Source organism: Primulina tabacum, chromosome 4 (assembly GCF_025594145.1).
Source record: "Primulina tabacum isolate GXHZ01 chromosome 4, ASM2559414v2, whole genome shotgun sequence".
Taxonomy (NCBI): domain Eukaryota; kingdom Viridiplantae; phylum Streptophyta; class Magnoliopsida; order Lamiales; family Gesneriaceae; genus Primulina; species Primulina tabacum.
This window is the reverse complement of record NC_134553.1, coordinates 6864871-6875956: the sequence shown is the minus strand read 5'-3', so window position 1 is coordinate 6875956 and position 11086 is coordinate 6864871. Positions and strand designations below refer to the sequence as shown.

Sequence of the window (11086 nt, the reverse complement as noted above, 5' to 3'; positions counted from 1 at the left end):
TTTCAAATTATCTTATTATTGAGTGAATTTGAAATTCTTAATAATTAATATGAAATATTATATAAATATATAAATAGTAGATTTGAAATTTATGACTATATTTTTATAAATAAAAAAAACATATTTAAAATTGATAAATTTGAAATTGATGAATACAATTGTAAATTAAAGTGTATAATGGACTAGAGAATTTGGTTGGTGAGTGGAAAAAGGGGTGTAAATTCAAGAAGTCTGCAATGAGGGGCTGTGAAAGCCAAGAAAATGGAATAATTGCTAACTAGGAAAAAAAAAAAACTCCTTTTTTTTCCTCCTATAAATCAAGAAGCCATTAACGCCATCACATTCAACCACCCATTTGTACTCTCTCCAGCTCCTGGTTTCCTACTTACTCGCACCTGTCTTTTGCGAATTATCTCCTGAATTTAGACGCAGGAAATAGTAGTTTCTTGGCCTGTTCGATCTGTTGCCTTTTGCTGCATTTTTTGAAGCGAGGAAGTGGTAGAAGACGAAAGAGAAATGGCCCTGCAACCCAAGAACGTCGGAATTCTCGCCATGGAAGTTTACTTTCCTCCTACTTGCATCCAGCAGGTTTTATTTTTGTTTTAATTTATCTTGGGTGTTGTTTGTTTTATTGTACGTTAGTTGAATCGGGAAATCAAAAGTGCCATGCGTACACGTCTGCGGAGAGTTGCGTGCGTGATTGTCTGTGATTTTGTGTTTTGTTTATTGTTGGCTTCTATATTTCTGGCTTTTTTCAAGAAATTTTGTGGGATTCGAGAATGACGTTGAAAGGTGGAGAAAATCGCTTGAGTGGATCAACCTATCGATTTTGATGTGGGCTTCTGATGTTATTAGCTGTGAAGTTTTGATCCATTTTCATTTCATCGTTTTTAACACCTGGTTTCCTAGTATCGTAATTTCAAATTCGCTTTCAGAAATCTTCCTCGGTTTTCTTCTATTGTTTTTTGCTGCACTTTTGATTTGTTTTGCAATGGAGGGAAAACAGATCTTGATGCCCTTTAATGAAAAATGTTGTAATTGGTGCAGGAAGTGCTGGAGGCTCATGATGGAGCAAGCAAGGGTAAATATACAATTGGGCTTGGCCAAGATTGCATGGCATTTTGTACTGATGTTGAAGATGTGATCTCCATGAGGTATTCGATTCTTCCGTTGTATTAAATGTTGGAAAATTAGGAAAAAGAGGAAATAATGCATATTTACTACCGCAGTTTAAGCAGAGGGAATGGAGTGATTTTCCTCATCTCTCTTTACCGCTTTTGAGAATTAAATATTTTAGTCCTTTCTTTTTTGGCGATGGAAACATATGGTTTATTTCTTAATAATTAACATTGTTAAAAATCTAAATTGTATGTTATACTTAATACATATTCAGTTGTTGCAAATGTTGGCAAATACGAAAGAGAGGCTTGGGGTAAGAGGATTTAAAATGTAATTTTACCTTTATTGTTGAGAACTTTGGCAGATTGCATGTAAAGACTATACCCTCTTTTTCTCCAAGCATCGATTGACAAGTATAAGAATACTTGGCCAGCACAAAAGCAGACATAGTTGTTGAAGTTATGATCAACCAACTTCTGAACATTTTGCCACATGTAACTAGACTATCTGATGGGAAGTTGGTTAACTTTTTCGCGAATTGATTTTGAAACGTGCCCTTAAGCAAGAGAATATTCAAAATGTAAACGCACGGGCTGCTTTCTATTTCTTAAAGGTCGTTATGCTGCTGTATTTGATAGAAGCTATATAACGAATAGTTAATATTATATTTTTTGCGTCATCGTTTATGGCATTATTGAAAGGACTGAAACGCTTTATAGGTTTCATGAATGGAAACTGCTTCAAAATGTTAAGTAGAAATCTGGTGGGAGGTTATTGTGGTTTGCTATCTGTGAACCTAGTTGATTACTAGTTGCTTTCTGGTAACTGTTAGTTAACTCTTTGATCATCAGTTTGACTGCTGTCTCTTCACTCCTTGAGAAGTATGGGGTTGATCCAAAGCAGATTGGTCGTCTGGAAGTTGGAAGCGAGACTGTACTTGATAAGAGCAAATCCATTAAAACCTTCTTGATGCCTATTTTTGAGGTATTGAAGCGTGTGATCTGAGCATTTACCTTGGCGTGTTTAGGTTAGTCATTCCATGTCTTGTCCTTTTGAATGAACAGAAATGTGGAAATACTGACATTGAAGGTGTTGATTCAACCAACGCTTGCTATGGAGGAACTGCTGCTTTGTTTAACTGTGTGAATTGGGTGGAAAGTAGTTCATGGGATGGACGATACGGCCTTGTTGTCTGCACAGACAGTGCGGTATGACAATTATCGTCACTTCTTTTCCAATTCTAGATTACTTGTAAAATAGAAGGTCACATTTTGTTAATGATAAGGTTACTCTTGTCTGGCCATCTCATAAATGTTAGCGTTAAAATAAAACAATAAATGTGTGTTTTTCAACATCTTAAGAACGATTTATTTGTAACAGGTCTATGCTGAGGGACCAGCTAGGCCAACTGGTGGAGCTGCGGCGATTGCCATGCTTATAGGGCCAAATGCACCTATTTCTTTCGAAAGTAAGCTCAGGGCAAGTCACATGGCTCATGCTTATGATTTTTACAAGCCTGATCTTGCCAGTGAATATCCGGTAATCCTCCTCTTAGCCTCTACGAACTGCTTTGGTTTGTTTTCTATGCAAGTTCGTGTTTACATGTGTTAGTTGGGGCAAATAATTGTTGAGAACCATTATGACTATTAAACAATCACGTATACTTCATGTATTGTATTTGTCCTCACTGGGGTTTTCTCCAAGTGTTTATTTTTCAAAACCCTTAAAAGTCTGCCCTCCCCGACCTTTTTAACATGCCCTTTTATGTTGGAAAATGCGTTTACCTCTCTTTTAAATTGTAATAAACATTTTGCAAGTTTACTTTGCTCTTGCCACTGATTAAATTTTCTTTGTCTGACATTGACCTTATATTGGCATCACGAATACTATTTGGCAATAGATTGAATCACATCACCGTTTTCTATTTGTTTACATGCAACTAATGTTATGTTTGTAGGTTGTCGATGGAAAACTTTCTCAGACTTGTTACCTCATGGCGCTCGATTCTTGTTACAAAAGCTTATGTGACAAGTAAGAATTTTTTTGTACATTTCATCCCTTGATTGCTTAAATTTTATTACCAGTTTCTTAACTGCATAGTATGTATACAGGTATGAAAAGCTTCAGGGCAAACAATTTTCGGTGGTTGATGTCGACTACTTCGTATTTCATTCTCCATACAATAAGGTAGTTCATGTAGAAAATAATGGATATTTGATAAGTGTTTTTTTTAATATTCTTTTCTTTTCTTATCGAAATCTGAAACTACTGTATCCAAGTTTTGTAACAATTTTACTCAAAAAATGCAGTTAGTACAGAAAAGCTTTGCTCGATTGCTATTCAATGATTTTTTAAGGAGTGCCAGGTAAATATTTTCTTCGGCTTTGGACGAGCAGCAATCTGCTTAAAAGGTTTCTGCTTAGTTGTTTTGTCCATTATTGATTTCAGCTCTATTGGCGAGTCCGCGAAGGAAAAACTTGCACCTTTTTCATCGTTAACCAGCGATGAAAGCTATCAGAGCCGTGATCTTGAGAAGGTTTGAATCACTATAAAATTTCCATTAGCAAAAATTTCGTTTTCCATCCTAACTTACTGTATCTACAGGCGTCCCAACAAGTTGCAAAACCATTTTATGATGCAAAAGTGCAGCCATCTACTCTAGTACCAAAACAAGTCGGGAACATGTACACTGCATCAATCTATGCAGCATTTGCATCCCTCATTCACAACAAGTATAGCACTTTGGTAAAATACAAACCAAAGCGCGCATTAAAAATTCTTGTAGCCTTGATAATTTTCTCAAAAGCAAAATGTTGCAATCTTGGAATTGATATTCTTCACCTAATTTCAGGCTGGACAAAGAGTGATGTTGTTTTCCTATGGAAGCGGTCTCTCGTCCTCCATGTTTTCTGTCCGTCTCAACGAGGGACAACACCCCTTTAACTTGTCAAACATTGCATCCGTAATGAATATAGCAGAGAAGTTGAAGTCAAGACAGGAGGTAGGTCAATTTTCTCCTTCCATTTTCTTCTTCACTTAAAATTTAATCCACCAAACCACATCATGTTGCATTTGACAATATTTGGATTCAATATTTTCTGGTTTTCTGATATATGAATGATCATAAATCCCGCAGTTCCCTCCTGAAAAATTCGTCGAAACGATGAAGGTGATGGAGCATAGGTACGGTGGCAAGGACTTTGTAACGAGCAAGGATTGTAGTCTTCTTGCTCCCGGCACGTATTATCTCACTGAAGTGGATTCCAAGTACAGACGTTTCTACTCCAAGAAAGCTAATGAGAACGGCACCCTCGCCAATGGCCACTGAATGGTCTGGTTTCTTGTATCTACTTGTTTTGGGACGTGCAAAACAATCAAGTTTTCTTTTTTCTTTTTTCTTTTTTCTTTCGGTTTATTGGAAATTGAAAATTTTATTTTAGTTTATATATTTTTGTGGGTTTTTTGTTCTATCTTAAAAGAAGATGATGCAAATGGTATGTATCTCCAAATATTGAAAGTGTCGTTGTAAATTAGTTGCCCAGCGGAAAGACCCACCCAGATCTTATTTTGCGGCAAATAAAACTATTCAAACGAAATATGCAATCACATCAAGACTGTTTCCCAAAAGAAACACTATTGTATTGTCGATTTGCTTTTTAAAAAGTATTTTAATTAAAATTAATTATTTTAAAATTTTAATATTTTAAAAAATTTAGAAATTAAATTTAAATTTTATGATTTTCATAAATGTATATAATTTTTTTTACACAAATTTAATTTTGCCAATGGACACAAAACATGAAAAATAGGGGATATTAAGAGGGTGTATGACTTAATATATTTCTGTAAATAATAATAATTATTATATGACTAAAAAATCATTATTTAAATTATATTTCATATTGTCGATTTTTGTTTGAACAAAAAATCTAGAAAAGAATTATTCGAGTACCCAGAAAGTTCTGATTTACAAAGATGATTAATACATAATAATTATTCTCTTTCAAGTTTTTTGATGGGGAAAGCTCAATAGCTTTTGTCAAAACAAGACGCCACTGAGAGCGTCTTTGTCGGTTGTCTTTGTAGAGAAACGGTACGATCTTGGACTGACTCTCTTCGCATGACCTAGAAAGAAGAAGTCCGTGCTATTATAAGTGTTAAGATTGACACTTGGATCTAACTCAATCCCAAAAGCTAGCTCAAGGGGGGAAGATTGTCCAAGCCCATATATACAACTCCCAGGTTATTTATCCAACCGATGTGAGACAATTAACACACCCCTCTCACGCCCAGGAATGAACATTTGGAGCGTGGAGTTTACAAATGACCCAATTATGGGCAGAACGAGTGATCTAATTATAGGCAGTCCAACACATAACGGTGGAACCCGAGCTCTGATACCATGTTAAGATTGACACTTGGACCTAACTCAACTCCAAAAGCTAGCTTAAGGGGGGAGGATTGTCCAAGTCCATATATACAACTCCCAGGTTATTTATCCAACCGATGTGAGACAATTAACAATAAGACATCTAAACTCCTCCCTCGGGGACATTATTGCGTTGCCCATGGGGACGGGGTAGCTCCGACTTCCATAGGTCATTGGTTCGACCTCCTGATGAGAATTGAGATACTTGTGTTGACATCTCATTCTTAATACTTGCTTGCTCTGTATGAAATATCCTGTGGTTCCTAGAATGCCAGCCGTAGAGAGTAATATCATCAATTAGGATGCTATTGACCACTATCTTATCATTTGTTGTAACAATTTGAGAGATAATCTGGAGAGGATTTTGAGGATGGTTCGGTTGAGATTTCTCTAACAATCGGCTGGTAGAATGCTTTGAGTAAATATCAAGATTAATGAGCGAGGGATGAACGTTGAAATTTTGTTTTTGACTGTAAACTTATAAAAAAAACCATATATAATATATATTAATTGCAAATTCGGGGTAGTTGGTGGGCTAGGTGACACGTGAGTATTAGAGGTTTTGGGAATTTTCTTAAGCGAACACTTGCTTGTACAATATTTTTTATAATTCATTTTTTTATATTTAAATGACGATTAAAATATAATTATAAAAAATAATAATAGACAAAACTGTAATTTTGATATATTAATTAAAAAAATAAATAGAAAAAAGAAATAAAAAAAAGAGTCCAAGGTGGACTTAACTCAATAGTTGAGAAACAAAGACATCATCCACTTAAACACGTGTGACTAGTATTAAAGTTATTAATATTTTATTAATATATATAATTATGAAACAACTTGACACGCAAGAACTTCCAAATAGTCACTCATCCCAGAATTTCTATGACTCGTGCTAGTTTTGAAAAATGTTTATAAATTTTGGGCTTGTGGATGAGAAGTCAGGTGAAATATGGAATATGAAATCTTAAATGGCTATTGATTTAATAATTATATTTCGAATTGCATTCAAATAAATTATCATCAAACAAGCCCGTGTGACACTTTGAATAAGATAAAATGTAGTGACACCAGTTCTTACAAGCAAGTTGTTAGCAAGTTTCCTTACACAAAATATACGTAGCAACATGTATACTTATGTATCACCCAACCTCACCTCATTTACCACAAAATTAAGTATTAGTTCCCATTTTTCCAGTTTGCCAGGATGAAATTTGATTCACATATTGCCTAAGATTCAGTTATGAACACAGATGTGCATTCAAATCCAAGATTTGTCATCGAATTTTCATCTCTTGCGTTTGGACTTGAGAGATGTAACAGACTGCGAGCCGCTGTGCCAGTTTCGCTTCCGTTGGTTGATGAACCAGTTGTTTATTTGCTTCAGCTGCAACCCTGTCTGCTCCACAAGCTTTGCCTTGTCATCTTCCTGCAAGAATGGAAAAATTAAACGGTGCTTTTGAGGGTTCTTGATTCTAATCTCTCTCCATGTTTTTTGTGTTAACCAATCTCTTTCTTGACACCGACTTCAGTGCGGATATGACACAAAGATTGCTGCAGTCGATCATAACTATACGTGAATCGGCAGAGACTATAAACTATTAAACCATACAGATTTTGACTTTTGTTCCTTCATCTTTATTGGATTTATGCATAACAAATATAATAACCAGACCAGATTTCAAATTAATGGTTTTAAATATTTCAAGAATCGTGATTCCTACAAATAAACAACACTTGCTATAAAGATTTGTTACTGGTTTAGCCTAAAGAATTATAGATAGTCACGAGTCATCTGTAGAGACTCGATTTTTTTTTTTGGTTTGTTTATATTGATCGGATTGTTTAATGAATAGAGTAGAGGTTCAGAGTTGAACGGATGCTGATTTTGATACTTCAAGAAACAAGGGATCTAGAAATGACACTTACAGTTGGATAGGGCCACTTCGCGTGTTGCTGCCACCAGTTCTTTAGAGTAGTAGTAGTGTCACCAGGTAATTTTCCGGCCCTTCTTTTTCTTAATATTTCCTCTCTCACGTCTTCAATTTTCGACTTGAATCCCTGCAAAAATCAAACCTTGAGTCAAACTGCATTCGTACATTATAGTCTGCCAAGTTACCTGCTTTGGAAATAAATCCACCTGTTTCAGCTCGATTTTCAGTTCTTGCCTCACTCTCTCCATTAAAGACCTCTCTGATTCTGTCGGAAGCAATGGACCGAATCCCATCAAGTCATGACCATCACCCATGGATTGATCTAATGAGAAATCCATTTGTAGCTCATCTTCGTCATCTGACATAGTCGCACCAGTTCCTTCTCCCAGAGTTGCACCTGTGGGGAACAAAACAACCAAATCCTCAATGTGTTCAGTCATGGTCTGGAAAAGCTTCCACATTTACTTATCCTTGATTCATAACCATCTTAAGTTATTAAATTCTTGACAAGCAGTGTGGAAATCTGGTACAAGATCTTCATCTTCAATGGTAGAATGCTGTCTATATTAAACATATATATGTTTTCAAGAACAATCACCAATTATAGAGCAAGGGACAATGCACATGCAAATGCCCTATCGCGGAATTGATTAATGCTCTGATATAATGATCAGTTTGTTGATTCTCAGACTAGAAATCTCTTCCCAAAGATGGCCAACATACACATTTAAGCTGTATCTTCAGTTTATTTTTTTAGAAAAAGCGAAAATTAAATTTAAGATTGATGTAAAACTTTTGTGGCGCAAATGTAATACCGTATCAAAGATAATTACATTGTGAGCCACTTGGAGATAACCAAACACTTGAAATAAAGTTGGAAAATGTCATGCACAATCAAGAAATGGATTATTATTTTTATGAGACTTAGAATAATGGTGTTCCATATAATGATGATCTACCAGAAATTAAGTATGATTGCCCAACATTGGACTAAGATCTGATTGTTCTAAACCCAGCACTCATGCTTTCTAGTTACTCTAATATTTGATTTCGTCTAGTGAATAAAACTCACCTAAAAGTTGTAGTCCCGGACAAAAGAAAAACATTGAAAAATTTACTTGTATCACAAACCAAACTCATATTAACCTTATCTTGCATCCTTAATTTTCACTAACGTTTACTGGGTTGCATTCAATACAAGTATAGCTTCGGATGCAAGTTCCAACATTAATTTTGACCATGTGAAGTAATATAAACATCAAACTAAAGTAACACAACACATCCTCATTGGTTGGTAGAGGTAGATTATAAATATTAGTAGGTTGATTGTCACTTAATTAATTGTTACATCGTCCATCACCACCAACCAACCAAGACTCTCCTAACCATATAAACCAATCCTCAATGGATCCCACTGTACCCACCTCTTGTTGTAGAGTCAGACACACTACCTTACAGAATCCTCAAAATCCTTTGACTACCAAATGTGAGTCAAGAAATCCTCAAGAATTATAAAATGAAATAAGCAAAATCTCCTGCCAAATTGGAGTATAAACTATAGTATTTGATTCTAGGTTTGGTTGTATAACTCACCAAACAATAATGCCAATTTATGAAATTCATTGTCTAGGTGTGGACAACCACATTAAATTACATTACATTAAATGATACACAACCGACACTTCATTAATCATCTTAGTATGTCTATTCATTATCTGCAAAACTAAAATTTTCCCTTTCAGAGCTTTGATGAGTTGATGTTCCGGGTAGGATGAAAAAAAAAAACAAAATACAAGTGGCCAATCAATGGGTATGCGCAGGCTGAGCGGTTGATTCGCCAACATTTAGAACTTGGATTTGAGTCGGGGATAAAGTTGTAAAAGACAAGAAAGGAAGAAAAGTTCAGTAACACCATCAAACCGATGAATTTATTAAACAACTAAAGACAGAACTATTATTTGAAGTTCGTACCAAAGTAATAATGAATTCACAAGTACAAGATTCGAAACAAATGGGGAGAAACAATTAATTTTACCAGTAATAGACTGCAAATTTTGCTCAATTTCACGGCAGGCCATGACAGCTTCAACAGCATGGATTCTGACATGTTGCTGCAGCTGCTCTCTGAATGAACACAAAACCAACAAATACTGTGCCTGTCTCATTCAAATCACAAACAGTGAACAACCGAGAATTTTTTTTAAAAAAAATGGAAGAAGAACCTCAAATATAGGAAAATAACAGGTAAAGAAGAATCAAAGAAACACATATCAGAAAACGAAGAGACGGGATTTCGTCGAAAACGTACCAAGAAATTGTTAAGTTCTTGCCTTTCATGTGGAGAGAGTGAATGATGATTATTTTGAGCATAAGCCTGCAAGATATTGTGAGACTGAGAGAGCTGAGCATCAATCAATGGCAGTTGGTCGATAGGCGTCGCCACACGTAGGCATGACACGTGTGCAGCCAGAAGCTGGTCGTACAGCGGGTGGGTGGCGATCTCCGCCTTGAGCTGGTGGTGGTGCTCGACGGAAACCGCCATGGAGCCATCGCTGAATCCACCAGTTCCTCCGGAACCCATCATGCTCACCCCTTGTTCTTGCATAATAGATATTTTCGTGGCCCCAAAGATCCCGTCTTTTTCACACTACACGATTACGTCTTTTCCTTTATGCAGAAGTGGAACAGTGCAGTGGGGTAGAAAGAAAAGAAAAAAGGGGAGTTGTGTAGAAATCAAAGCAAAAAGTAGAGAGTTTCACAGGTGAGGACCACTGGGGGGGGGGGGGGGGGGGGGGGGGGGGGGGGGGAAGGGTTTCTTGTTCAGACAAGCAAAGGGTGTTTTCATGTGAAATTTATATATATTCGCTGAATAGCTCGGATTTATTTCAGCTTTTGCATGATAATCGTGTGTAAAATTTCTGCGGGGGAGAGGAAAAAAGTGCCGTTTCTTGATATTGATGGGGGCACACACTATATTGGGATCAGAAACACACAGCTTTCTGCACCGAGTCAGCAAGGTCGCTGATATTTATATACCCAGAGAATATAAAAAGAATATTATATCTTTGAAATTATTTCTGCATTAACTTTTTACCATTACAAAATTTATGTGAGACGGTTTCACAGATCGTATTTTGTGTGATGGATCTCTTATTTGAGTCATCCATGAAAAATTATCACTTTTTATGCAAAGAATATTACTTTTTATTGTGAATATCTGTATGGTTCACCCATCTCACAAATAAAGATTCATGAGACTGTCTCACAAGAAACCTACTCATGATAATATTTATTCAATAACAAACTCAAGCACATCTTTCCTGTTAGTTAAGTTAGTAATGTAAAAAAATAAAGCATGGCTGTTATAAAATATGGATTAAATAATTAATTAATTATATAAATTCTCATAATTATCATGTAGAATTTAACTAATCCTATTTAACATAGGTACTGTAAAAAGTAGGTTTCTTGTGAGATGATCTCACGAATCTTTATTTGTGAGACGGGTCAACCCTACCGATATTCACAATAAAAAGTAATATTCTTAGCATAAAAAGTAATACTTTTTAATGGATGACCCTAATAAGATATCTGTCTCACA

General features: G+C 35.8%; 2 protein-coding genes across 2 annotated transcripts; one reads left to right on the top strand and one right to left on the bottom strand.

Moving 5' to 3' along the window:
• The first annotated feature begins 253 nt into the window (after nt 1–253).
• LOC142542858 (hydroxymethylglutaryl-CoA synthase-like) lies at nt 254–4583 on the top strand. The gene is made up of 12 exons (XM_075649724.1): nt 254–588; nt 1048–1154; nt 1971–2103; nt 2184–2327; nt 2500–2658; nt 3077–3150; nt 3231–3306; nt 3429–3484; nt 3568–3655; nt 3724–3864; nt 3971–4120; nt 4256–4583. Exons 1-12 carry the CDS (start codon nt 517–519, stop codon nt 4445–4447), a joined length of 1392 nt encoding a protein of 463 aa, XP_075505839.1. The 5' UTR covers nt 254–516; the 3' UTR covers nt 4448–4583.
• Nucleotides 4584–6536: 1953 nt separating this feature from the next.
• LOC142542857 (homeobox protein HD1-like) lies at nt 6537–10283 on the bottom strand. Its single transcript, XM_075649723.1, has 5 exons — nt 9794–10283; nt 9521–9641; nt 7692–7882; nt 7481–7612; nt 6537–6980 (listed from the first exon to the last, which is right to left on the bottom strand). The coding sequence occupies exons 1-5, from the start codon at nt 10088–10090 to the stop codon at nt 6840–6842; spliced, it is 882 nt and encodes a 293-aa protein (XP_075505838.1). The 5' UTR covers nt 10091–10283; the 3' UTR covers nt 6537–6839.
• Between the last annotated feature and the right edge of the window lie 803 nt (nt 10284–11086).

Excerpts from the sequence above, each read along its gene's own strand:
- LOC142542858 (XM_075649724.1), top strand. The coding sequence starts at position 517 with ATGGCCCTGCAACCCAAGAACGTCGGAATTCTCGCCATGGAAGTTTAC. Across the intron at positions 1,155-1,970 it reads GAAGATGTGATCTCCATGAG|TTTGACTGCTGTCTCTTCAC; the intron begins GTATTCGATTCT and ends TTTGATCATCAG. Across the intron at positions 2,659-3,076 it reads ATCTTGCCAGTGAATATCCG|GTTGTCGATGGAAAACTTTC; the intron begins GTAATCCTCCTC and ends TTATGTTTGTAG.
- LOC142542857 (XM_075649723.1), bottom strand. The coding sequence starts at position 10,090 with ATGCAAGAACAAGGGGTGAGCATGATGGGTTCCGGAGGAACTGGTGGA. Across the intron at positions 7,883-9,520 it reads AAATTTGCAGTCTATTACTG|GTGCAACTCTGGGAGAAGGA; the intron begins GTAAAATTAATT and ends TGTTCCCCACAG. Across the intron at positions 7,613-7,691 it reads TGAAAATCGAGCTGAAACAG|GGATTCAAGTCGAAAATTGA; the intron begins GTGGATTTATTT and ends TGATTTTTGCAG.